Here is a 27864-nt window from a genome sequence, read left to right on the forward strand (position 1 = left end):
GGACAAAATCAACTTATTTACAAATACTGTATACTTTAATGTCAGACTAGTGGATGCTATTGGGGAGCTACTGTATCTTCCAGGAAACATCATGCACCAGAAAATATTATGCACCCCTAGCTTTATTGCCTTAAGATTGTTTTTGTTTATCACTAACATCATCTTAGTCCCTTTGGTATCAGCCTCTGCATTTTAGTCTCTTTATCAATCTCTGTTTCTTCTTTCTTGTCTTGAAGTAACAGTGTAAGTTGTAGTACAGTCTTCCAGTCCTATAGCACACAACACAACTGCCCTGGGATATAAGAATAGCGAGGTGCGTACTGCTGGCTCATTGGACCATTCTGCAGCCACACAAAAATAACAGTTCCATAATACTGGAAAATAACACGCACATTCATGTTAAGGGCCAAAATGGAGTTAAAAAGTGTGTGATACTTTCCTGAAAATATGGTATCGCTGACATCTAAAAATATTCTTCAGGATGCCACATTCCCTTGTGAAAGGGACCTCGTCATTTCAGTATGTACAAAATATGTTTTCAGTTCTCCTTTTCCTTTTACATTTATTATGCCTCTGCAAGTGCACATATACCCCAGCGTTTGTAAGACATTGTTTGTCTCCTCTGTAACCTGAAACATATAATTTTTTTTTAAATTATGAGCACAAAAAGAGAGAATAATAATCTCTCTTTAGCATCTAGGACAGAAGTCAGCCTGGATGCTTTCAAAGTTATTGTCATGATGCTTGGAAGATCTTTAAAAGGCACCAAAATACTGGAGGCTCATTTTTCGATCTTGAGCACCTACATTGAGTCACTCAGGAGTTCCATATGCGAGCCATCAAATAATCTGTTATTTAGGTGCTTAACACCTGTTTTAAGCATCTTACCTGATGTGCTTAGGTTTGAAGACACGGGGCCTGCAGCTGCACAATTAGCACTAAAAACAACATTTGTTTAATCTACCATATGCTACTCCAAAAAGCAGTTCAGATTTTCATGAACTGTGTATCATTCCTGTAGAGCCCATGGACTGAACAGAGACACTGGTTATGGCTTATTACAACAATCTGTAACCCACTAGCCCTCTCTTTTTGTCCTGCGATGACAAAGGTGTTAATGGGCCATTCTACTTTGTATGGTCCCTTAGAATATGTTCTACCTAGTTATGCTAAACAATCTGTTCCACCTTGCACTTAGCCGTGATGCTCCGAGTACCTTTCCCAGACCTGAAGAAGAGCTGTGTTGCTCGAAACTTGTCTCTCTCACCAGAAGAAGTTAGTCCAATAAAAGACATTACCTCCCTTACCTTGTCACTCTAGAACATCAACAGTTATTTTGCTACTGCTGCTTTTCCTTAGTGACTAAATGTGTTTTAAATCTTTACTTTCCCTTTTCAAGGCCTGATCTTTCTGTACTGTGCATCTCTGACTGCTGGCCCACATTCTATGTGACCCTTTTGGGCTGCAGATGCCTAGAGGCTGCCCCCCAATATTGTCAATCTGCCTGGTTCATCACTAAGAACACTTCATTGATTCATTTAATCTATCAACATGATGATCTGTTTCTGAAGGAGTAAGTCACTCAAATAGTAACATGAAAAAAGAAATACCTGTATTTTATCTAAGACACCAGTGCTGTCCATCCTGCTAGCCACATTCACTGTGTTGCCCCAAATGTCATACTGTGGTTTCTGAGCTCCAATTACTCCAGCTATTACAGGTCCATGGTTGATGCCTGTAAAACATTGGTTGACCCTCTGTGTTGATGAGAATTTACCAATAAGGATGAGTAGTATATTTAGCTCAAATATAAAGTAAATGAACATTATATTTGGCCTATGCCCGATAGAGGGCACAATAATAAATGGTATGGCCCCAAGTGTATTTGATCACTTACTGCAGCAGGATATTAGTAATAAAAATGCCAAGTTAGCCCACCTCAATTTCACAAAAATTATTTTCCTTTTATAGTTTCTTAATAATTTGCTAGTGCCATCTTTAGAGAGCGTCTCTACCTTCAATTAAATAGATGTACTAGAATTTCCTTCAGTCTCTATAGCGAATGGGAATAACCTTCAATATTAAAACAATGACTGCCAAATCTAATTACTTTTACAGCATGCTTTTGTTTTTGACATACAAAGTAGACTAATGGACTCGGAAAAGATGAGTTCTCACTTATAGGACCATCTTTTGCAGATAGCATTGACCTAGAGTGTTTGGGCTAATAAATAAATCTACATGATTACATTCATACCTTCTGCTTAAGCAGTGTGTTATGGTAGTAAAACATTAGCTTTGACATAGATTGCTAGAGGGAATAATAAGATCATACATAGCCACCCAAGAGACTGTAGGCAATTCCATCCTGCAGTCATTCGTGGTTCCTGAGTTCATTTTTGTTGTAGCAACCAGGCAAGGTACTAACAAACTTCAACAGGACTTTATTTTTAAAGTGGAAACCTCTTTACCGAGCTGCTGCTGCACCCTCGGTAGCTCTCACTCCGCCTCCTCAACTCCCTCCCCCCCTTCCTATTTCCTGTCCTTTCAGACTCCCAACAGCCAGTGCTCCCAGTTCTAATAATTACAAGCAGCATCTAAACACCACAATTTTTGAGAAGCGGGGGAGGGGCGGGAATGACTCTCATGTGACATAAGTTTCATTATCAGTAAACAGAACATGGCTCTTGTTTAGTTTTTATTTATACTATCTTGGAACTTCATACAAACATGCCCTTGACATCAGTGGGAACTCTGATTGGGTGGGGATTGAGAGTAGTGTAATCCTACAATTATAACCTAGCCTATGGACCATGCTTAAAAAAAATGGAATGAAGCTATTAACAAAGGGAACGTGGCACTCCCATAGTAAGAGTATCAACAATGCCTTGATGGGTTTCTATAAAGAATTATACAGCTCCTATCCAAATGCCTCTACTTAGCAGATGCACTAGTTCTTTGAAGGAATTAATCATCCCTCTTGGGGGACGATGACAGAGGCCCTACAGGGTTCATTAACATGGAGGAAGTGGTTACAGCTGTTAAATACAGATAATTGGGAACAGGTGCAGCTCCCAAGTGATACCAGGTAGAGGGCTATAAATGTTTGTCTGAGCACTTGGCTCCTTCGCTTCTGAATATACTAATTCCTTTAATAGGTTGCTTAAGGCCTTCACTAGATTAATTGAGAAAGGCAAAAACTGTTCATTAGGCTTAACAGATCATGATATTGGATGGACAGAGGAGACTTGCTCTAAATCTGTTTTTATTATTTTTGGTCTGCCCTGGCGAGACTGTGCATGGAGGAGATACTAGGGTGACTAGCGCTCTAGAAACTCCTCAAATAGCTTAGACAGATAGCTTAGATAGATAAATGAGAGTGTGTGTGATATCCAATAAGAGCAACACAAAACAACCACTAGGGATGCTCAAAATCAGCAAAAATGTAATCCTCTCTTTAACTCAGCTGCAGGAGCATCACAATTGCATGTGGTAACCAAAACAGTAGGAAACTACGATTGCATCTGAACTATGTCCTTGTTGATTGTTATTTGAACAACCTTTAACATCTCTCTCTCTTAACCCCATTAAGCAAAGGCGTACAATTTTTATAGACTATACAGTAACCCCCCCCCATAGAAATCACATGTCAATAGTGTTGTTTAGAGAAGTTTGCGCCACGAACACTGCTTCAATATAATCTTTTGTACTACAATTAGTGTGTGGGTTTAGCCCTTGACTTTCATCAGCACTTGTTCGTCACATAATGCTGACGCTGCTGATACCACTGCCTTACAGGTTGTGTTGTTTGAATTAAATCACTGATGGGAATAAGAGAATTTCCATTTCCTACAGGATTATAACTCCACCTCTCTTGATAAACCCACCGACTTATATTCGCTTTGAACTGAAAGGGAAGGGAGAGGGAGATATTTCATCTTTGCTTTGCTGTTCCTATTAACTGTGGCTCATCCTACAAAGAATACTACTCCCAAAGGATTCATAGATTCCAAGGCCAGAAGGGACCACTGTGATCATCTACTCTGACCTCCTGTATAGCACAGGCCATAGAACATCCCTGAAATAATTCCTAGAGCACAGCTTTTACAAAAACATACAGTCTTGTTTTTAAATTGCCAATGATGGCAAAACGTTTGAGGAGTACATGAATAATTAATATGAGACTAATGCCAAACTCTTACCACAGGGGTGGCACTGTGAACTAAACATGAGAGCACAAGCAGCAGGCACAATACATGGGAGTTACACTGCAAGGAAGACTAGAAAGGTGACTAGCTGCTGTTTAATTAGAAACTAAATACTTCAGGCATGTTTATAGGATGGATTTATAGGTTTCCAATAGTTATCCACTGCTTGCATTTCACACTTTCTACATTTCATTTTGCATTCAAAAACTATCGCAAATTATTACTGGGAAATTTAATCTTGGGATATATGGGCTTCTGCCAGTTATAAACTCATTTTGTCTCCTTTTCCTGGCTTAGTGATAACAACCTTGCATTTATTTTGAAAAATGTCATGATACTTTAGGAGAAGAAGCTAGAAACTGAATGATAAGTGATATCTTTAACAAATAGAATTGACTAAAAAAATCTTAGTGTTTGAGGCTGCTATGTTCCAATAACTGTAGGGGTGTAATAGAAAGGAGAAGCGGACAACATAACACTAGTTCTGCCAGTTATGCAACTGATGTTGTCCCCATCTATATGCGATTCCCAGCTGTTTTTGAAGGAAAGGGGTGGGTCCAACTTTCTTGTATTTTGGGAGGTTTGGTTTAAAACAGAGAATTAGATCTGTACATTTTGCAGAAAACAACATACTTTTGCTATTTTTATCACTTGAAAAATATGAGGACAGTTTAAAGTGAACAGCAACCAATATACAAGAGAATAGAACATAAGACTTCATTATTTCAGATTGGGCAAGGTGGGTCATATTTTCAGCACCGAATGACTTAGGTGCTTTTGAAAATCCCACTCTGGATTCTTTTTGCCTCCTCTCCCATTTACATTTTAAACGTTAAAAATGTTTAAAAATATTTAGGATAAAGACTGATGAGTCACTATCAAACCATTTCAGACACAAAGGCCAATATTCTCAATGGAGCCTATAATTCTGAATGCCTCCATTTTTTGGGTGCCCACCTTGAGACACATCTAAGGCCACAACTGCAGAGGAAGTCAATGGCAATACCATTCAATCTTTTTAATGTACTCATATTTCACACTGAATTCTCCCTTGCAAAATATTCTTGTAAGACTCTTGTGCCACATACCTATTCGTAACTTGAAGTCATTGAATGAGTGCTTGTTTATTACATCCAGTTTTGCCACAAGGGCAAATGCAAACTCCACCATAGTTCCTATGTGCATATACTGTCGTTCAGGTTCCTGAATATAAAAAAGCAAATAAATAGGAATCCACAGAACCAGAATCAACAGAATGTTTTCTGTGAACTCAGTTGCTGCAAGAACATGCACAAAATACTCAGAATCTTCAACATACTGTCATATGAGAGTACGTTGCATGAGAAACAAAGCTGCTGTGATAGACAATACCCAATGGTAGGAACTGAAATCTGCTCGGCTTCAGCTAGGATCAACTAGGGCATAACAATGTATTGTCTCTTTTACTTAATGTATGTACAGATGTCCAGGATGGGCGCGCGCACGTGCCTGTGTTAATGAAATCCTCTCCTTTTCTAGATACTTATAAACAACTTCACAAATATTAAGGTAGGTGTAAAAACACAGTGAGCTTGATCTTATAATTTTCTTCTGCTTTCAGTTTTATGAGTGCAACTGGTTTTAGTAAATCAAATATATATAAGTCAAACACAGTTTCAAATTGTAATGGAAAACCATTACTGCAGCGCAGTCTGTTGTATTCAAAGCATAAAAATTACATTCACTTATTTGCTAACAGGCAATTTAAGAGGAACACAAGCTGCTAAAGAAATAATAATTTAAATGTAGGTAAATATTTTGCAGAATATACATCAATATTTAGCAGAAAGATTCTAATTGGGTGACAGAAAAAGAAATCAATTTACTCAAATAGAAGCCACTGAATATGCTTCATGCCTGCTATGCTACAGCAAATGATCTGGAATATGACATTTTATTAATATGGTAAATGTATTTTAGGAGGCTGGGTGACTTGATTGATAAAGTAACATCTTCAAGACTAGGATATTGCTTTAAATTCAACACAGATGTCTCAATTTAATGTTCAGTGACAAACAACATTCAGAAGCAGTCTAATAAGACTTAACTGTTTGACACAACTCTACTCTCACTTACACTGCTGTTATTCCATTGATTTAAATGGAGTTAACCCTGATTTACAACAGTGCAGGTGAGAGGAGAAGCAAGCCCTTTGTGCTGATCAGGAGGAGACCAGTACTGAATAAGCAGGGATCATGAAGTGCCTGTTATCCCTGGAAGCTAGGTCAGTGACCTGAACTGAAAATTGGTCAAGATGACGACAGCAGCCTAGTATAGCTAAATTGTATTAGATACAATAAAATACAACTAGGCAAGGAGGAAAAAAGGTATATTTTGACTGGCTTTTCCTTTTCTATCTCAATATTAATTTATTGCATTAGTATCTATGCTGAAACTGGCTGGAATTTCTGTGTGGCTGGATGATTTACAGCTAATGGCAGACCATATATTCTTGAAACAACATGGTGAAAGTTTGATGTCTAGTTTACATTATTTTATGCATACAAATTATCTTTCTTCTTTTACTGTGGCTGCTATGATACCCACTCTGATTACAATTCATGAGCATCATTTTGGAGAAGCTAGATAATGAAGAATTTTTAATTTGGAGATTCCTTACTTTTAATATTTTGATATTTAAAACTCTTAATAAATAACTGTGTGTGTGCATGCATGTGTGTGTGAATAGCACTATGCCTAACCTGCCATATTTGTAAAGGCTCTAAAATTTCTGGTAGCAACATCTCCATGTTCACAATGCAGCCCAAATTCAATCACTTTTGCATTTGGCAACATGCTGGAAAAAAAGAAATATTATTACTAATGTATTTGTATTGTGGTGGTGCTGAAGGACCCGACTGGGACCCATTGTGCTAAGCACTGCACAGACAGAACATAGAGATGAACCCTGCCTCAAGGAGCTTAGAATCCTAGTAATAACTTACATAATTGTGTGTTGATAGATGTTGTAATGATATATTTCTTTCTTTCTCTTTTTATACAAGTGCTCACATTGCACAATCTCTGGGCTCTGCAAGTAAAGACTTACTGAACAGTAAAAGACTCTTACCCCACTCCAAAACCAAGCCCCTTCTCAAAAATTATTCTTACAACATGCACTGGAGTTCAACAGGCTGCTCTGCTGCAGATCCAGGGGGAAGCAAAATCTACAGCCAAGTACCTCCCACCGAGGATGTTCCTCTCTCAACCCATAAATGTCCAAATCAACGGTGGTTTAGCAAAAGCACTTCAGAGGACCTGAACTGCAGAGGGGGGGAATGTGGCAGGCTATAGAGATACACTTTGTCACACTGCCTTTTAATCCCAATTTAAATTGTCACCACCATATGACCAGGCAATTCGACTGGTCTGTGTGACTGTTCATGGAATCACTGAAATTAGAACTAGGAAAGACCCGTCAAGCTCATCTTGTCCATCCCATTGCAATGCAGGATTAAGTCTAGCAGTTTGTGTAGATATCTTATTTTACAATAACTAACAGAACTAGTTTAATGTGAACCTAGGTACCTTTTTAGTTCATGCTCACAGAGTCTACTAGGAACATTTACAATGCAGCATGCTGGTGTGTGCTCCAGTTTACACCCTTTTAGTCCAAACAGCAGGATCGTGTAGACAAACCCAAAGTATACAGCTGATTGTTTGTTTGTTGTTTTCCTTGGAACACATGTAATGAAACACCAATTTTTGAAGTCTTTCATAGAACTCTCTAAATCTATTCTAGCGAAGTGCTTCTGAGAACTGTTGCACTATAATAGGGAATAGTGGTTTTGGAACTAAAATGCCATATTTAGATTGAGAAACTGCAAAGAGGTCCTTTTATGTTACACTGTCTGAAGAGTAATAGTTCACAGAAACTTGAAGAATTTAGTGAATAAAAATATACAAAATCTTGTCCAATATGATAAAATCCATGCTAGTCCTGCAATACACTGAATCCCTCTGAATGTACTTTGAACTTCATGTGAACACAACTTTTACCTAGCAAGCTGTTTATGACTTTGCTGTACCTGACTGTGTTCTTGGCTGGGCGTAGCACTCAGTCCTGTAGCTGCCATGTAAGTGCTTCCAATGGTCTTGATCTTTTCAACTCCACTAAATTTTGGTTTAGACAACAACTGTGAAGAAATAAGAGTTATTCAATTACCCAGATTCTCAGTGTCTGGTAGCTACGCACCTTAACAGTATTCTGATACTTAATCCTCAATGCTGTCTTCTACCTCTTGTTAGAAGAAATAAGTTGAATACAGTTTGATGGATGTAATTCCACATGGAATTTTGTTCTTATTTAGAATGACCTTAAAGTGCAATGGTCCATTTTACGCTTACACTGAACATCTTTTCAGTATTGTATGATCAGTAGAAAGTGTGTTCAGTGTATCAGAGTAACAGCCGTGTTAGTCTGTATTCGCAAAAAGAAAAGGAGTACTTGTGGCACCTTAGAGACTAACCAATTTATTTGAGCATAAGCTTACGTGAGCTACAGCTCACTTCATCGGATGCATACTGTGGAAAGTGTAGAAGATCTTTTATACAAAGCATGAAAAAATACCTTCCCCCACCCCACTCTCCTGCTGGCAATAGCTTATCTAAAGTGATCACTCTCCTTACAATGTGTATGATAATCAAGTTGGGCCATTTCCAGCACAAATCCAGGGTTTAAGAAGAAGGTCTGAGGAGGGGGCGAGTTAGGAAAAAACAAGGGGAAATAGGTTACCTTGCATAATGACTTAGGCTTGAATAGAGACTGGGAGTGACTAAGTTAATTGTATCCAATTTGCAGATGAATTCCAATTCAACAGTTTCTCGCTGGAGTCTGGATTTGAAGTTTTTTTGTTGAAGAATTGCAACTTTCATGTTTGTAATCGCGTGACCAGAGAGATTGAAGTGTTCTCCAACTGGTGTATGAATGTTATAATTATTGACATCTGATTTGTGTCCATTTATTCTTTTACGTAGAGACTGTCCAGTTTGACCAGTGTACATGGCAGAGGGGCATTGCTGGCACATGATGACATATATCACATTGGTGGATGTGCAGGTGAACATCCACCAATGTGATATATGCCATCATGTGCCAGCAATGCCCCTCTGCCATGTACATTGGTCAAACTGAACAGTCTCTACGTAAAAGAATAAATGGACACAAATCAGATGTCAAGAATTATAACATTCATAAACCAGTCGGAGAACACTTCAATCTCTCTGGTCACGCGATTACAGACATGAAAGTTGCAATTCTTCAACAAAAAAACTTCAAATCCAGACTCCAGTGAGAAACTGTTGAATTTGAATTCATTTGCAAATTGGATACTATTAACTTAGGCTTGAATAGAGACTGGGAGTGGCTAAGTCATTATGCAAGATAACCTATTTCCCTTGTTTTTTCCTAACCCCCCCCAGACGTTCTTGTTAAACCCTGGATTTGTGCTGGAAATGGCCCACCTTGATTATCATACACATTGTAAGGAGAGTGGTCACTTTAGATAAGCTATTGCCAGCAGGAGAGTGGGGTGGGGGAAGGTATTTTTTCATGCTTTGTGTGTATAAAAGATCTTCTACACTTTCCACAGTATGCATCCGATGAAGTGAGCTGTAGCTCACGAAAGCTTATGCTCAAATAAATTGGTTAGTCTCTAAGGTGCCACAAGTACTCCTTTTCTTTTTGTTCAGTGTATGTAATCTAGAATATAATAGTTGCTGTTAAGTATGGGCCAAATTCTTCTCTTTTACATGTGTACCATTCCTTGAAGCCAATGGGATCTGCATGCATCTGCGGGCATAAAAAGGTTCCTACTTGTGTCACATGAACCAACAGATAAGCCTTTTTCTGCATTTTGAGTATGTGACTTTGTAAAAAAAAATATGGGACTGTTTATTGTCTCATGTATTGCAATTTCCCTCTGAGTGTGTGCAGGTCAAATGCTGTCTGCAGTGTGTTGCACCGCTGTAATTGTCTTCAAATTCTGCCATCAGTTCCCCAGTCTGCATCTGCCTTTAGTTTAGGAGAAAGATGGGTTTTAAAACCTTCACATTCTTATTAGTCACTCAAAAACCAGAAAAACTTAGACTAATACAGATCAGATGTAAGGAAGTATGATTAATTTCAAGGGAAACAAATTTAGGTACCAACTTTTAGGCACTGCAGTTCGAAAACTGTGGTAAGTTTCTGATATGAGGGTGTTGTGTTGAATAAATAAAGGGCCAAACTTCTCCCTCAGACACATGTGCAAGGCTCTCCCTGAAGTGGATCAATGGCAGCAGGATACATATGCCAAAGTATGATCTGCTCCATGACATATACAAATCTTTTCTTAGACCCAAATCTCTATCAAAATATCCATATGAAATGGACACTTAACAATGTCCTGCCAAACCGTCCTCTCAATTGCTCTCTCAAACATTCTCATTCACTATTTTACAAATTGGTCTCAAGGTTTAATTTGTATAATATTTGTTGTTACTAGTACTTACATCATCAAAGTCAGCAATGATCTCATTTAGCAGTCTGAGACATTCCAAGCCTTCTTTATTTACATCAGATTCTGTGTAAAATTCTTTGAAATCCGGAATAGAGGCAAACATGACACAGACACAGTCATATGACTGGTGATATAGATCCTGCCCAAAAGAAAAGAACAAAGCTCTAAATACAAAAGATTCATCAACCATAAAAGGTATAGTGTGGAAGAAAGAGACATGATGGAGAGGACTGTTAGTGGGAGTAGATGTCCTCCCAAGATTCCCATGTTCTGGTACATGGAACTAACTTCTTACAATCTGATGTTTCTTATTCTTATTAGCTAGAGTTTGTTTAATCTACAGTAGGTAATTAAAAACAAATTAAACATATTTGTTAAAGAAACCTTCAATGTACAAAATTGGAAACATTCAAAGTGTTTTAAAGTTACTTGATTTTTTCCATTAATATAAACCCTGGAAAATAAGCTATCTTATAATGCTAATGAAATAGGGTCTATTTCTGCAAGCCTTCGATGCACAGAACTGCCTTTGACTTGAACAGGACTGACTGCAGGGCTGGACCTATAATTTACAAAACAATCTCTATTCTACTATTAACTATATGTATTGTAGTAGTTCCTGGAGGACACAGTCAAGATCATGCCTCCATTGTTCTAGCCAGTGTACCAATGCATAGCAAGAGACATAGTCTATGCCCCAAATAGTTTACAATCTAAATAGACAAGAGAAAGGATGAGAGAAAGTAAGCATTATCCCCTCTTTACAGAGAAGGAACTGAGACAAAGAGATTAGAGAATGGATCTGAAACTGATTGAGGTCAACGGAAAGACTTCCATTGACCTCAGTCAGTTTCAGTTCCATTCACTAATGGGCTGTGGATCAGAGCTGAAGTGACTTGCCCAAGGTCACAGAGGAAGTCTGTGGCACAGCCAAGAATTGAACCCAGATCTCCTCAGTCCCCATTCACTGCCTTAGCCATAAGTTCATCCCTTCACCTGGAGGATAAATTTAAGTCACTTATAGGAAACAAAAAAAAATACTTCTGATGCTAGCAACTTCATACTCATGGAGGCCAACACAAAACTTTAAGATGTGCCAAAATCAACTACTAAGAAGAGACTGTGCAGTATATGTGTCTTAAGGAAGATTATAATAGTGTTATAAGGCCAAATCCTGTTCATCTTATTTACATGAGTACTCCCACTGATTTCATTTCCATTTCAATATAGGTGTGTCCCATTTTCTGGGGGGCAAGAAAATGAGAGCAGGGAAGATTGCATGTCTCCAGTCTGAGGGAGTTAGATGGCTCTGAGTATTTCTGCATTTTCTATCCATGTTCTAAGAGTTAAATTACTACAGCATTCAGGGAGCTGTATCAGAAGCTTAATATGCTTCCCTGTTAGCTTTGAAGATAAAAACTTAAGTATATTAATGGCCCACATGTGAAGTACTGCTGTGCAAGGTGGTAAGGTTGGAAATGGTGTTCAGTAATTCATTTTTCTTTGATGTGTCCCTGTAGCTAGGACCATCAACACTGCCTGACTATGTCTGAAGTTTCATGCATAACTAGTATAATTTACCAGTGACTTGACAAGGTAAAATGAAAAATTAGTCAAGAAAATGTGTGCTAAGTCTGCCACAAAACAGTCTGTGGGGAACAGGCACTGTACAGGTAGGTCTCAAGCAACCTTTATAGAAATTTATCAAGTCCTACAAAGTCCTATGACCAGTATCTTTCTCAATATAGATAACAAATGTATTTTTCTGGGATATCAGACATGCTGGCAGGCTCATCTGTTACAAGGAGACATCCCACAGACACCTTTACATCACATTGTTTCAGCTTAGGTATATTTTTCAAGTTTAGCTTTCAAAATTACAAATCTAAAACACTGCAGGAAGAGTGGGGAAAAGGGCCTGATTCTCCAAGGTGCTGACCAACCTAACTCTCCCTCTGAAGTCAACAGGATTTGAGGGCCCTAAGGACTTTCTCAGATTGGACCCAAAGTGACTTCTCTTGGCCCGTATGGGTTGGCTCAGTATTAAAGCCAAGTCTAATGTCATTAATATCCCCAAAATATGTAGTGAATATCCCAGCATGTACCTAGAAGACTTAAAGAGGATTTTAGCCAAAGCTTAGTTTAGACCAGTGGTTCTCAAACTTTGGGGTCCCAAAACCTTTTGAATGGAGTCACCAAGGGCTGGTGTAGACTTGCTGGGGCCAGGGGCTGAACCCCAAACCTCACTGCCCAGGGCCAAAGCCAAAGCCCGAGGGCTTCAGTCCTGGGTGACAGGACTCAGGTTACAGGCCCCCTGCCTGGGGCTGAAGTCCTTGAGCTTCAGCTTTGGCCCTCTTGCCCGGATCAGTGGGACTTGGGTGAGCTCAGGCTTCAGTTCCCCCTCCTGCGGTCATGAAGTCATTTTTATTGTCAGAAGGGGGTCGCAGTGCAATGAAGTTTGAGAACCCATGGTTTAGACTTCTTTATGTGCTGATTGCACCCCATGGCTTAGTGGGGTCAGACAGCACATATTTCTGTGGTAAACTCAGTTTTCATTTTACTTTCTCAAATCATTTTCATCCTCACTGAATTTTGTTTTTGTAAGTGAAATAGTCTGAGCCACCCAAACAGTGCTGGGATTTCAAAGGAAAGAAAGGCTGCTCAAACTGGGTTCAGTGGGAGCGGATGGTAGAGAAACTATTCAATAATCTTTATAAAAAGAGTAGGGAAAGTATTTATAGCAGACTCTAGCTAATGCACACAAAAGAGCTCCTTTTCTTCACTCAGCAAACTTCTATAGTTGGTTTTAATTACTGAAGCTTCTTCTTAAAAATAAAATGTACTACTATTATCTAATATTATAAATATTAGCATAAACGACGCATGTCAAAATAAACAAACTACATTCGGTGATCATTTATCCATCTTAAAAATTGGTGTTTGCTCACCTACTTGATAATTTTTAAAATTTAGTAATTCACAAAGGTCCTCCTGGTCATTAATTGGTGTTAATTAGCAAAGTTCTATTGTACTAGATTCTATATACTGTTTTAAGTTGAAACAACTCATTTATTCAATAAATATACTGGGCTAAATTCTACAGTGCCTTAAATTACATTGAAGTCACTAGATAAGCCTAGTTTAGTAAATAACACAGTGTAAGTATTAAATGGGTCTTAACTCAGTTGATCTTGCATTCTGGGTGTGTGAAACATGGTGGATCGGCAAAAATCAACAGGATAATGTAGTACCTGGCTATAAACTATTGAGGGAGGACAGACTAGATCAGAGAGGAGTGGTAGAGGACGTGCAACACCGCATCTAAGAGATTACATGAAATCTAATGGAAGAAAAGTGCTGAATGGTGGGAACTACACAGCAAAATCTACAAGAATATAAATGAGATTAGAGTAACAAGAATACGGATGTATTAGTAAGGTTACACTCTGTTGGACTTTGATCAGGAATGGGATATTGGGTGTACAGTGCTGAAAATATGTCACAGAGAGAGATAATGATATAGAAAAGATAAACCAGATACATCTATCCTCTCATAATGTGGGAACAAGGGGACAGCCAATGAAACTGAAATGCAACAAATTTTAAACTGCAGCTGATTAAATGGAATATTTTGTTACCCAAGGAATAATAAATGTGAAGAGCTTGCTGCCATAAGACAAGGTTAAAGCCAAGTCCTTAGCAGGATTCAAAAAAGGATTAGCCTTTTGTTAAAGTTATTAGGATAACAACATCCATAGTTATATTAGGTAGGATAAAAATATTTTAGAAGGGAAATGAAACCTCATGCTTAAGGGCAAGACCCAACCAATAACTGATAGGGGTTAGGAAGAGACTTTCCCTAAGAACAAATTATTCTCTAACTGCCCACTGCAGTGTTTCCTGCATCTCCCTTTGAAGCATCTGGTTCTGACCATTGTCACAGACAGGATACTGAACGAGATGGAATATTGGTCCACTTATGGACCCCAGGGTTATCTGCCATATAGACATCACCCACAGAAGCCACAAGACCCTTGCTGTTATGAAGGAGTGTTTGTGGTCTTCCCTGTGGAATAGGTTCATTGCCCAGAAGCAGTAGTGGTAATTGTGCAATGCACAATGATAAGGGAGAGAGTAAGGCACTGTTGTGAGAATGTGCATAGTGGGGGTACAGATGTGCTGCTGAGACTCAGAAAGCATCAGTGTGCATTACACCCCAGTACTGTTGGTTGTATACCAAGACGAGGACAAATAACAGAAGAGAAAGGGTTACAAGTGGGACTGTACCACGTGTAGATATAAATATAACCTTGCCAGTGGCAAAACAGGGTTACCCCTCCCTTCCTCTCTCCCCACGCTGAAAAACAGACAGACAAACTGGAGAAGACAAACTCACTGCATGGCATATGTTGAAAGGGGAGGTGGAGCTCAGCTACTCTGTGCACGTCTCTGACACAGGCTAATGCTGTAGATCCTGGTGTTAATGTCTAATGGCTTCTGTACATTTACAGCACTGCAGCGGCGCTGCTGTCGGTACAGCTTAGTAAAGATGCTGCCTGTGCTGATGGAAGGGCTTCTCCCCTTGGTGTAGTCAATCTGCCTTCCCGAGAGGCCGTAGGTGCATTGAGGGGAGAAGCCTGCCCATCGACATAGTGCTGTGTACACTGGCATTTGGGTCAGTATATCTGCATTACACAGGGGGTATGGATTTTGCATGCCCCCGAATGAAGTCGTTATACCAACATAAGTTTGTAGTGTAGATCAGGGCTAAAACACCAGTGAGTCAGGTTTACACAAAGCCAAGCGTCAGCATGGCCCTCACACAGGTGATGAGAGGATTTCAAACAGGAACTCCAATCTAATGAAGTTATTTGGCTTGTTGATATAATAAGGGCTTCCTTAACTTGGGAAAAGCATTTCTCTGAAAAGCAGAACTCTCCAAAACATTAAGCCTAAGATGCTGTATACTTGAAAATCTAATGCAACAGCCATCAATGCTTTCCCTGTCTGTCACTCAGACATCCTGAATAGCTGTAACTAACTGAAGGAAAGGGTAGTTTTATTTCCATGTAATATTAACAAATATTAAAATAAATCATGACTTAAAGAATATATATTTTTGAATTTAAAATAAAAACAGTGAAACAAGCTTGCACTTCCGATTCTGAGGAGAAAGTCCTGGAGAAGGATCTTGCCCAGTTGCCAACATCTGCAAGGGACAAGGAGAATGCAATGGTCTCAAATTGCAGTGAGGTAGGTCTCGGTTGGATATTAGGAAACACTATTTCACTAGGAGGGTGGTGAAGCACTGGAACGGGTTACCTAGGGAGGTGGTGGAATCTCCATCCTTAGAGGTTTTTAAGGTCCTGCTTTGAGCAGGGGATTGGATTAGATGACCTCCTGAGGTCTTTTCCAACCCTAATATTCTATGAATGAGATCACCTCTGAAAGAAGGAAGTTCCCAGGACTTGGAAGGCAGCATCTTCCAGAGGGCAAAGAGGTACTGATGGAAGAAGGGAAAGGAAACAGTCTGGGAATGAATGGCTTCCATCTTCCACCAAAATTAAATGTTATGCTCCTTGCGGCAAGTTCCCTTCCCCTTCCTATTGAATCTCAATCTCTTCTGCCAGGCCCTCCTGCCCTTCCCCCCTCCACAGCCCAGCTGCTGACTTGATTGGTCCCAGAGATCTTGTGAAGGATGGAGGAACAATCAGGTCCTGCTTTGCACTATCTGTGGTAGGGGCCTGGCACTTGCTTGCTTTCTTTCCATCCCTCCTAATGGGGCAGACTGCAGTGCTGGTCTAACCATTGTACTGGCGGCGGCTGCAGAGGAAGGACAGATTACTATAGCAATTAGTGGACTCTGTAGTGGGCTTGCAGGTGAGCTCACAGTAGTAAAGTGCCCACATTACATGAGTGCTTTGCCTCTCAAAGAAATTGAGGGTGACAGAGATCTTGAGCCTACACCATATGTTAAGTGGATAAACACTAGTGAAGAGTGGATCTTTCAAATCCCAGCCCTGTCTCCTATCCTTCTCATTCATCCTTTGTTACCTTCCTTAACTCTGCTGATGATAATGTTCCCAGTTTGGTATCTGATACAGACACAGAATCCAGGAGGTTCCAACAAATAGACATTTATTACAGTTCGCTCTGAGACCACTGCATTAGCCATTTGCACTTCCTGGTGTGGACCACTAGTGGGTCTCTTAAAGACAGATTCCCACTATCCGATCCCACTCATTCTCCATCTACCTCCTTTTCTCTTCCTTCATTCTCTTCCCAATAGTTTCTTCTTCCCTACCATACTTGTCTTGTTTCTCTTTCACATAAATCTCAGAAATTAAATTCTGGAATAGATCCTACAGTACTACTTTTGAAACAAATTTTGTTTAATCATTAAATGAATTTTAGAAACAGGGTCAAACTGTTTTCCGCAAACATAGTCTTAAATGAAATTGTGTTTGCACAAATGTTTGGAACAAGCAAATGCAATGGGTTATGAACACAACAAATTTAAATTGTCTGACATTTAAAATGTCTTTTAAAAATTCTCCTTTATTTATCCAACTCTTACATACACTTATGCGTGCACACACTCCCCCCCATCCTTCTGACCCCCACCACTGAAATGAGGCCATCTCAAAATGATTTATTTTCACGCTATTCTGACTTTCTTTATATATTTTATCATCATTCCCAACTACAAGGCCCTTCCCCAATATTAAAAGGAAAGCTTGTAGTACGCATAGATGCAACAAATCAGAAAGTTTTAAATGGTTTTCCATACCCTTAGTGTCATTAATTAAAACAAATCTGAGTAAACAGTTGATGTTTAAAACACAGCACACATAAAGCAACAGTATGCTAATATTCCTAAGTGTTTCCAAAGATTAATCTAGTAGCTGGATCTCGTCCATTTGAGAAATGGCTTTGAAACTAGTTGAAGAGAAAAATAACCAACAGAAGTATTACTCTAATCTTTTTTTAAAGGGAGGGCCATTAAAGCATGCCAAACCAATTTTTCCTTTGCTTGACATGACAGCTCGGAGGGCTCAGCACATCACAGTTGCTGATCATCAGCAAATTTATCTAAAGCTAATTTCAATCACAATATGCTTGAGGGTGAGAATACAAATCTGGTTGCCTATAGTTAGGTGACCAGATGGTGCTACTCTGTCGGGCAGCTTTGCAATAGCATATATGAGAAAGTAGGCTCCTGATGGCTTGCTGTCTTTAATGCCTGAGCTGAGAACTGGATCTGTGCCAATCTGGCACAAAGCCAAAAACTTCGGTGGTTCACCGGTATCTTCTGCCAATTTTTTTTCAGAGTGGATACCAGCTCATGGGTAGTGAAAAGCAGAAAAGTTTTTATGTGCAGTACTTTACTATTAGGTCTTACTGCATGCTGAAATGAGGGAAGAAACGTTGCTCTTTCTGACCTAACTCATCAAAGATTAAACACCACTGCTAAGTATCTATTTTGATTTATTGTGAAATCATTACTCTGCTAAATACAGTTATTTTTGCATAGTTCAGATCTGTGAAGAATTTTACTCTCTACTTTATAAGCACTTTCTTTCATTCTTCATTACTACACCTTTAGGAACATTTAGGCGCTGGTCTACAGCCCGCTGAAGTCAATGGGAGTCTTTCTATTGACTTCCATGGACTTTTCATCAAGTCCTTAAGCAGAGAAGAAATGGATACTGAGGCATTTAAAGATTCTTTTCTGAATGAATGTGTTCCCTCTGTCTTATTTTTTTTTTAACTTTTCCTTTGATAGCTAGGCTCTCCTGACATCAGCAGCAAATGCAGCACTCAAATACAGCTCCATATTGCCACTAGAGGAAAACAATTAATTTCACTGTAAATTCAGGTCCAGTCAATCGTCTCCTTTCTCCCCCCCTCTCCCTTTTCCTCCTTCCATGTCTGTATCTTGCTTCTTGGATGACAAAGTACTTTGTCATTTAGACAATTTCCCACTTTCTATTGCAAGCTACCATGCCACAGCCTCTGTTGTAAAACAGACCTTTAAATTATCATAAAGAAAAGAAAATAATTAGTAAATTTACAATCCTATCAATAAGGACCTATTGTTTAAATGATTGTTTTGAATGATATGCCCAGTCTCTGTGTGTTCATCACAGAGTAGCTGATAGTAGTGGCTGACCTCATTCTTCAGGTTCCTTGCCAAGAAGTGTTCAGCCACATGTGCAGGAAGCACGTTCTCCAGCAGCACCCGATTCAGGTTCTCCATGGTCTCAATCTCCTCACGCTCTTTTTTGAACTTGTTCTTCCACAGGAAGTCTAACCTACAGTAATATTCATTCTGTTACAAGAGGACACAGAAGTAAAGAAACAATAGGCATCTTGTCCTGCTCGAGTACAGGTTTTAAGAGACAAAATAAGCACGGTACACCCTCCTTAAGAGGCTCCCTGTTATCAAGCTTCTCTTGTATATGTGGCCACTTTATGGTAGCCCCATACTCCACTGAAGTTATTCCCAAGTGCCCATTTTGACATATGTTTTTTCTCTCAACTTAGTAAGGCCAAAATCTGGGACACTGTGGAAAACTGACCTAAAATGCGGGAAAAAACTCCACAGGGCAGAATGCCTTAAATGATAGGGAATTTACTTTTTTTTAATCCAACTATGCTTTCTGTGCCTTTCGATTCACAATTCAAAATTTATGAGAGAAAGAATTTAGAATTACTAAATAAGGTAACTTCTACCTTGTTTGGGATAGAGGCAAACTGGGGTCTAAAACACCGATTTCTTTTGTAACATGGAAGATAAGATGGGTGAGGTAATATCTTCTATTGGACCAACTTCTGTTAGTTAGAGAGACAAGCTTTCGAGCCACAGAGAGCTCTTCTTCAGGTCTGGGAAATATACTCCGAGCATTACAGTTAAATACAAGGTGGAACAGACTATTTAGCATACATAACTAGGTAGCATATATTCTCAGGGACCATTCAAGGTACAGTAAAAAGAAAAGGAGTACTTGTGGCACCTTAGAGACTAACCAATTTATTTGAGCATAAGCTTTCGTGAGCTACAGCTCACTTCATTGGTACAATGTCTCTCTCACCAACAGAAGTTGATCCAATACAAGATATTACCTCACCCATCTAGTCTCTCTAATATCCTTGGCTCACCATGGCTACAACTGCACTTTGTAACATGAGACAGTTAAGAAGAACTGTCTGTACACACTACACTAATATTCATCTTCCTTGGTTCATGCAATCAGCCTGATAAAGAGGGTGTACTACAGCAAAAAGCAGACAGTTGATCAGTACACAGAGACTAGCAATGTAACATAATATTAATCTTTGTTCTGAGTTTGGACAAAGTTTCATAAAGCAAAAGAGTAAAAAAACTGAAAATATTAAAAGGATACAGTCAACCTGGATTTTTTAAATTAGCTATTTTTAAATATTTTTAATTAAACTACACATAAAATTGTATACCCTAACATTTTTTATTTTAAAATAGTTTTTAAAATATGCATATCAGAGTTTTTCTTCTCTCCTACAGTGTTTATAAAGATTCTTGGGCAGCCCCAAGAACAATACTGAAATGATGAGGCCTATACTACAAACAAATTTGTTTGCATAACCTAGGGATATAAGCAGTAGAGCAGATTCTTCTCAAATACCATTTATTTTTAGTAGCAGAAGTGGCAGTAGATCTTTGACAGGTTTGCTTTTGGGAGGTTTATTTTTGTGATGCTGTCTTGTCTGTGACAGGGTCGGGCCAAATGGCTACAAGACAGTGATAGAAGGCAGATATATTAGCCCCAGGTTAAGTAGATCCCTTTTCCCTGGGTACGGTAACAGGGAAGGTTCCAGAACAATCACGAACTTTCTGGAAACAATTAAGACAGACAGGCTGATTAGAACAACTGCAGCCAATCGAGAAGTGGCTAGAATAAATTAAGGCAGGCTAATCAGGGCACCTGGGTTTAAAAAGGAGCTCACTTCAGTTTGTGGTGTGTGTGTGTGTGAGGAGCTGGGAGCAAGAGGCGTTAGGAGCTGAGACTGAGACTGCCTACTGTTGGAGGACTGAGGAGTACAAGCATTATCAGGAGGAGGAAGTGTTGGGAGGAGGCCATGGGGAAGTAGCCCAAGGAGTTGTAGCTGTCGCACAGCTGTTCCAGGAGGCACTCTAGACAGCTGCATTCCACAGGGCCCTGGGCTGGAAGGAATAGAGGGTGGGCTGGGTTCCTCCCAAACCTTCCAACTCCTGGTCAGACACAGGAGGAGTTGACCTGGACTGGGGGTTCACGAAAACAGCCAAACTGAGGGCTGCCGTGAATCTCTGAGGCGAGCAAATCCACCAATAAGCGCAAGACCCACCAAGGTAGAGGAGGAATTTGTTATATGTATTAAATCCCACCATAAGAGTAGATTACAGTATATAGTATATATTTTTTCCTTTTCAACCATAGCATCTCCATTCTCATTTCCCATGCCGTCCTAAGTCTCTTCACTACTTTCCAATTTCTTGTTACTCTGCAATGATCATGTATGTAGCTGAAAATAATTCATTTTATTTCATGGCTTTCTGACTCTTGCACAATGTCATCCCATGACAAGGAACTTTTTCTGTTATACCTATACGCCCTGCATACTTGGATCTACCTTGATAGACATGGACCGTATAAATTCCTAAATCTAGACAATTCACAATACCAGGGAATTAAGATTGTTGTGTTGGGGTTATTGTGGTATTTTGCAAATTTGGCAATTTCATCATAGTAACTTTACTGTACAGATTTTGAAAATTTCACTGTTATCCATTCTGGAGGTGCTTGCACAGCTTTTCCATTAGATTAACATATTTTGGGATAAATCCAAGGTATTATTTCTATATTACATTTAAAGACTATATGGGCCTGATTATGATCTAATTTAGACTGGTGTAAATCAACAATGATTTCCATGTAGTCAGTGGAGTTCTACCAGAGTAAAACTGTTGGGAGGTCTGAAAAAGACCCCTAGACATTGCACTAAAGAACAAGATTATGCAAATAATTTGATGCCTTCTTCAACTACTACTTAGTAATCTTAGTAAGCCTTCACACAAAAATACATACAGTTCTTCTGGATAAAAGAGTGCTGTCACAGTATGAACTGATGCATAGTTGTCTTGTTGAGGCTACAGTCTAAGATGTTAAAACAGTAGAATGAGGCACCCAAATATTATTCCAATGACTGTATGTGGCTTCAAAGGAAATGCAGATAAATGACAGTGGAGTGAAAAGGGTATCTGTGAACACAAACTTTAAAAGGAAATAGTAGAAGAAAACCATGCCTCTGTTTAACACGTATTGATCAATGGACTGAAGCTGGCTTTAGATATTAATGACAGGCTGGATGGTGAGGCCCGAGTACTATGCACATACTTTAGTTACAAAACAAAAAGAGAAACTGTAAGATGAATTAACTTATCTACTTTGATCTATCTACTGTGGGAAGAAGAATGTAGGTTTAAATTAAACTGGATACTAGAAGTATAATGTCTCTGCAACCAAAAGGAGAACAACTTTATTCATGAAAGTAAAATGGGTCTTAGCATTTCAGCAGGAGCATGCTGTCCAAGCTAAAGCTGGAACTAGCAGGATAGTGAAGCAGAACAAGCAAAGAATCTGCAGCTTCTGAAGGAGCTATTCATATTGCTATCAAGTGTTTTCAAGTGGTAAAAAAAGGAAATCAGAGTGGGAATAGTTAAGTGTGTACAGAGGCAGATTTAAAGGAACAGAGAACCTGTATACAAATCACCTTTTCTAGGATTCTATTGTTGACATTCTGCAGTCATCCTTACCACCAAATGACAATTCCTTATTACAAAGAATCAGTTCATGAACAATCTTGTTTCAAAATTGACCTCATTATGCAAAAGGCATCAGTCACTTTTCTAGAATACCTATTTTACTGTTCAATTAAGAGAAGTATTCTTTCAACTCCTTGTTGCAATCATATTAAGGAAGTGTCAATTTACAGTGAAAAACAAACAAGCTTTCCTACCCAGGTGGTTCCTAATAAGGATGACAAAGGAAAAGGCCACCAAATATAATAATTGCAGAATAAGTCTATTAAAAAACTGAAATGCCACAGTGATTGCCATAAGCTAGTTAAAAGTAAACTGGAAAGCTGAAACAGAATTTTGAAGTCATGAATTCTAAATACTCTATCAAGTTACAATTTTCATATGGTATCAAACATCTGTGTTGAAAAGACTGGGTAAAACTAGGTGCTATGTGCACTATAGTCTTCAAAAAGTCTTCTAGTGTGTTTAAGGTTTGTATTAAATAAATAATTTATTTACTGCTTTATTACTTATCTCTTTAAATCTAAGATGTCACAGTAATATTGTGAAGAGAACGTCGATATTATGAACAAAGATACACCATCAAAATTAGCTGTGAATTAAACAAGAAGTGTTAAAAAATACTGCTAAAGTACTGTACACTAAAAAATGCATTCTCTCTGGACTAGATTCATGAAGGATACCTAAAGATGCAATTAGGTGCCTAAATCCAACATTTAGGCAGCAGTGACACTCACAAAGGCACCACTCAGCTTCTGCCTAACACCGTAGGTGCCCATGTTTCCACTGGTAGACATGCGTAAAGCCAACAAAGCCTGATGATGCCCCACAGCTAACTAGCTGTTCAGAGCTCGCGCTCATGCCTTAGCCCCCATAGGATTCTCAAACCTGACATTCTCGCACCTATCTCATGTGTGGGACCCAATCTGGTAGCTGTACTCAGAGCGTACCCAACTCACACAAAAGACAGCTGGAAGGTCAGGAGGGAGAGAACGCGTCCACCCAGTGACCAGGGCACTCATCTGAAACATGGGAGATCCACTTTTGAATCCCTATTCAGCCTGATTTGGAGCAGAGACTTGAACCCAGGTTTCCCAACTCCCAGGTGAGTGCCCTAGCTGCCAGGCTATTGGCTCAGTCTCTCTTGTTGAAGCTATTCTACTTTGTATAAATACTGTAATTAAATATTTATTGGAGCAGGGACTTGATTCTCTCACAAACTAGGCAAATAACGTAACCACATTATTGGCTATAATAGGATGGGTCTCTCTCATTTTATTGTGAAAAAGGGATGACCGGGTTTAGAAGCCTAGATCCCCAACTGCCTCTCTCTGATCTGTCAGTCAGGCGCCTCAGGCCCAGATCAATGAGAGTGAAGTGCTGAAGAACCTTTGTGAAGCCCCACTCCTCTCCTCAGCATTTCATTCCCAGCTAGCTTAGGTGGCTCCCCACTCAGCTTGCTGGCTTCTGAGCATCCCTTTGTTAATCAGTCAGATAATTCTCCCAGGATGATGCAGGGGAGCCTGAGCACCCTAGAGCCCTTCACTGGGTGGCTGGCTGCCTAGGGGCTAGGTGTTGCAATGCCTATGTCCCCTTTGTGAATCTAGCCCTCTTTCCCTATGTATTTAGATTTGTTAGTCAATTTTAGAAACAAAGGACCAGCTACTCTCAGATGTTTTATTTGTATCAACTTGTTTTTAATGTTCATTTTTATTAGCATTTCCACAGTATAACTAGTGTTATATATAACAAAGTAAAAATCCTATTAAATCTTTTTATTTTTATAATCAATGTAAAAACTAAGATTCCTACTTTCACCTATTAGTTAGAGGTATCTCCTGAACGTACCCACGCAGGGATTTGTGAATGTCTTGCAAACCTCACAAGAGGGATCCCTGCAGGTACAGTATCCTCTGAATACCAAAGAGACCCAGCTTTTTTGGTACAGGGATCAGCTACTTTCTTGGCTGTGACTCTTGAGCTTGTGTACAACAGAAAGGGTGAGGAGAGAAAGTGCTGCCTTTATTTGTAAAGAACACAGCTCTACAGAGGGAGCTCACTCGACATAATAAGGGTTGATGTAGAGAATTACTGGTAAGAGACTGACCCAAGATTAGGATCTACAGTTTACGCCTAGACCACTATGCCACAGTGCATCTCAGTAAAGGCATTGGATTTTTCTGTGCCTTAGTTCAGCTAATAAGCCTTTGTGCTTTCCTAGTGTTTTTCCTTGCTATATTATATATAAAAGCAAAGCACTTTACAAATTTGGGAAAGCATGATTAGCTCAATTTTACAGTTGGTTTAACTAAATAAAGTGTATGTAAGGTAATTTGTATGTAAGGCAATATGCTCTTGAGGATATGATATGAGTCTATTATATCAGTTATCAAGGTTTTCTTCTTAGCTCAGTCACAAAATTCCTATACAAGCCTTGGCATGCCTCTCAAACTCTAATCCTCAATTACAATACCTGGAATATGGGGCAAATCATGTCAGTCCACCTTGGAATGGTGGTAGGAGGTCTCACTGAATGAAGATTGTGGAGTGCATAGATTTATTAAGGATTATAAGTGGAAGAGATGAAGATACAAATCAAGACCTGTGTTTATTTCCTTCGATCAACGGAGAATTTTAATGGAAAATATAGCAGAAGTCATTATACTGTGAAAGTAGCATGAATTATATTGAAATTATAATTCATTAAAGAAATGCTGCTTGAAGGGTTTGTTGAAATATAGTTGTCAGGAAGAAAAACATTAAGGAGTGTGAGACAATGGGTCCTCAAACTAATTAACTTCAAGCTCCTACTGAGCTAGGAGATTGGTAAACGTTAGTATACAAATAAGATATGTATGTATATTTGTCAGTTTCTGTTTCCTTTTGTCTCTTATGTTAAATTGGCTTTGGCTTATTGTATAAATAAGTTAGCTTGAGCCTCAGAGAGGGGCTCACATATCTGGGTGCACTGGCAAAGCACTTTGCTAATAAACAGAGTGGTCTGACAAATTATGTGAGTCCTGAATCTGACTTTGACAATACCATGGAGATTCCTTTTATTTTTCAAAACCAGCCTGACACAGATTGGAAGACAACAACTAATAGATACTCCACTGCCATGTGTTCTTTCTCCATCAATAAACCAACTTCTGTACTTTTAAAATAATGACAGTTTATGAACCTTCTTAACAACTCTGCTCTTGAAAAACACATGACCCAATATCAAAATTTACCTCCCTTTCAAATTTTGTAGTGCAATGGGATTTAACTGGGCAGATACAAACAATAGACACTTGGAAAAAGTGTTAAGAGGAACAATTTTGAAGTATTGTAATATCAAAATACAGTATAGGTATATGTTCTGAAAATTTTGCAAGTGCTAATTAGGCGTAATTCTAAAAAAGTTTACAAGTGTGTGGAATTATTTTTTTCTTTATTTTTTGGGGTAGAATGAGTTACAAGGGGGCTCACGGTCAGCAGAGAGGGTACTGTCTCTTCCTAAGAACCCACACATGTGCTGAGCTGGGAGAAAAATCCTCGTCCTGCAGCTCCAAAAGTACAGTATACAGCTAAAGTATAATTTCTTAGCTGTCAGCTCTAAGAAGAGCTAAAGCCACTTTTGGCCATCTGTAGGATATGTGTAGCTTCACGCTGCAGTGAAAAGCTAGTTGCGACATGTAGCTACATAGGTTAGTGAAAGGCTGTGGCGGGGGGAGCTTCTGGAGCCTTTCCCTGTTACCAGAGTCTTCATCTGTGGAGTGGAAAGGCTCCCGCAGTGGGGAGCTGGTTGAGCTTTTGCCTGCTTCAGGTAAGGACTCTGGAAATGAGCAGCTGCCGGACTCTTTCCCTGTGGCAGAGGAAGGCTCCAGTACCAGGGAGCTGGCAGCACCTTTCTTTGTTGCCAGAGACCTTATCTACAGCTGCAGAAGGCTCCAGCAGTGTGGAGCTGCCAGAGTCTTTCCTTGCTGCCAGAGCCTTTTCCTGCAGCAGGGAAAGGCTCCCGCAGCTGGGAGGCAGTGGGTCACTACGTGACTGAAAATTAGGACAGTCGATTAATCACAGTTAACTCAAGTGATTAACTCAAAAAAAGTAATCACAATTAAAAAAAATATAGTGATGAATCGCACTAGAATACCAATAGAAATTTATTAAATATTTTTGGATGTTTTTCTACATTTTCAAATATATCAATTTCAATTACAACACAGAATGCAGCACATATTGTTCATTTTAAGAACACTTTCACTGCAAAATTGACAAAATGCAAAGAAGATACCAATGTGAAATTTCTAAAGATAGCTACAGCATTCGACCCAAGATTTAAGAAACTGAAGTGCCTTCCAAAATCTGAGAGGGATGAGGTGTGGAGCATGCTTTCAGAAGTCTTAAAAGAGCAACACTCTGATGGGGAAACTACAGAACCCGAACCACCAAAAAAGAAAATCAACCTTTTGCTGGTGGCATCTGACTCAGATGACAAAAATGAACATGTGTTGGTCTGCTCTGCTTTGGATCATTATCGAGCAGAACCCATAATCAGCACGGACACATGTCCTCTGGAATGGTGGTTGAAGCATCAAGGGACATATGAATCTTTAGCGCATCTGGCATGTAAATATCTTGCGATGCTGGCTACAACAATGCTATGCAAATGCCTGTTCTCACTTTCAGGTGACATGGTAAACAAGAAGCAGGCAGCATTATCTCCTGCAAATGTAAACCAACTTGTTTGTCTGAGTAATTGGCTGAACAAGAAATAGGACTGAATGGACCTGTAGGCTCTAAAGTTTTACATTGTTTTATTTTTGAATGCAGGTTTTTTTTGTACCTAATTCTACATTTGTAAGTTCAACTTTCATGATAAAGAGATTGCAATATGGTACTAGTATTAGACACATTGGAAAATACTATTTCATTTGCTTTTTACAGTGCAAATATTTAATAAAAAATAAATAATAAAGTGAGCACTGTACACTTTATATTCTGCATTGTAATTGAAATCAATATATTTGAAAATGTAGAAAACATCCACAAATATTTAAATAAATGGTATTCTATTATTGTTTAACAGCACGATTAATTGTGATTAATTTTTTTTAATCACTTGACAGTCCTACTAAAAATAGTAGTGCAGATGGGAGGCATGGCTTGGGAAAGTAGAGCGTCTGTAGGGTATATACTCAGGTACACACCCACACCCAACATACATGTCTCTCCTCTATTCACCTAAGTTGTGCCTCACAGTCTACAGCATTGCTTAAAACCATAGTGGAAGGGC

General features: G+C 39.1%; 1 protein-coding gene across 1 annotated transcript in view; it reads right to left on the reverse strand.

Annotated features, from left to right (window-relative positions):
- Positions 1-476: 476 nt before the first annotated feature.
- ADCY2 (adenylate cyclase 2) overlaps positions 477-27864 on the reverse strand; it is a 432318-nt gene continuing 404930 nt past the window's right edge. Inside the window, exons 19-24 of the mRNA XM_077808711.1 lie at positions 18921-19079; positions 10740-10886; positions 8276-8383; positions 5297-5411; positions 1611-1735; positions 477-629 (exon numbers count right to left, since the gene is read on the reverse strand). Coding sequence (XP_077664837.1) covers positions 477-629; positions 1611-1735; positions 5297-5411; positions 8276-8383; positions 10740-10886; positions 18921-19079 — 807 coding nt within the window. The remainder of the gene's footprint in view (positions 630-1610; positions 1736-5296; positions 5412-8275; positions 8384-10739; positions 10887-18920; positions 19080-27864) is intronic.

This window comes from Eretmochelys imbricata, chromosome 2 (assembly GCF_965152235.1).
Source record: "Eretmochelys imbricata isolate rEreImb1 chromosome 2, rEreImb1.hap1, whole genome shotgun sequence".
Lineage (NCBI taxonomy): Eukaryota > Metazoa > Chordata > Testudines > Cheloniidae > Eretmochelys > Eretmochelys imbricata.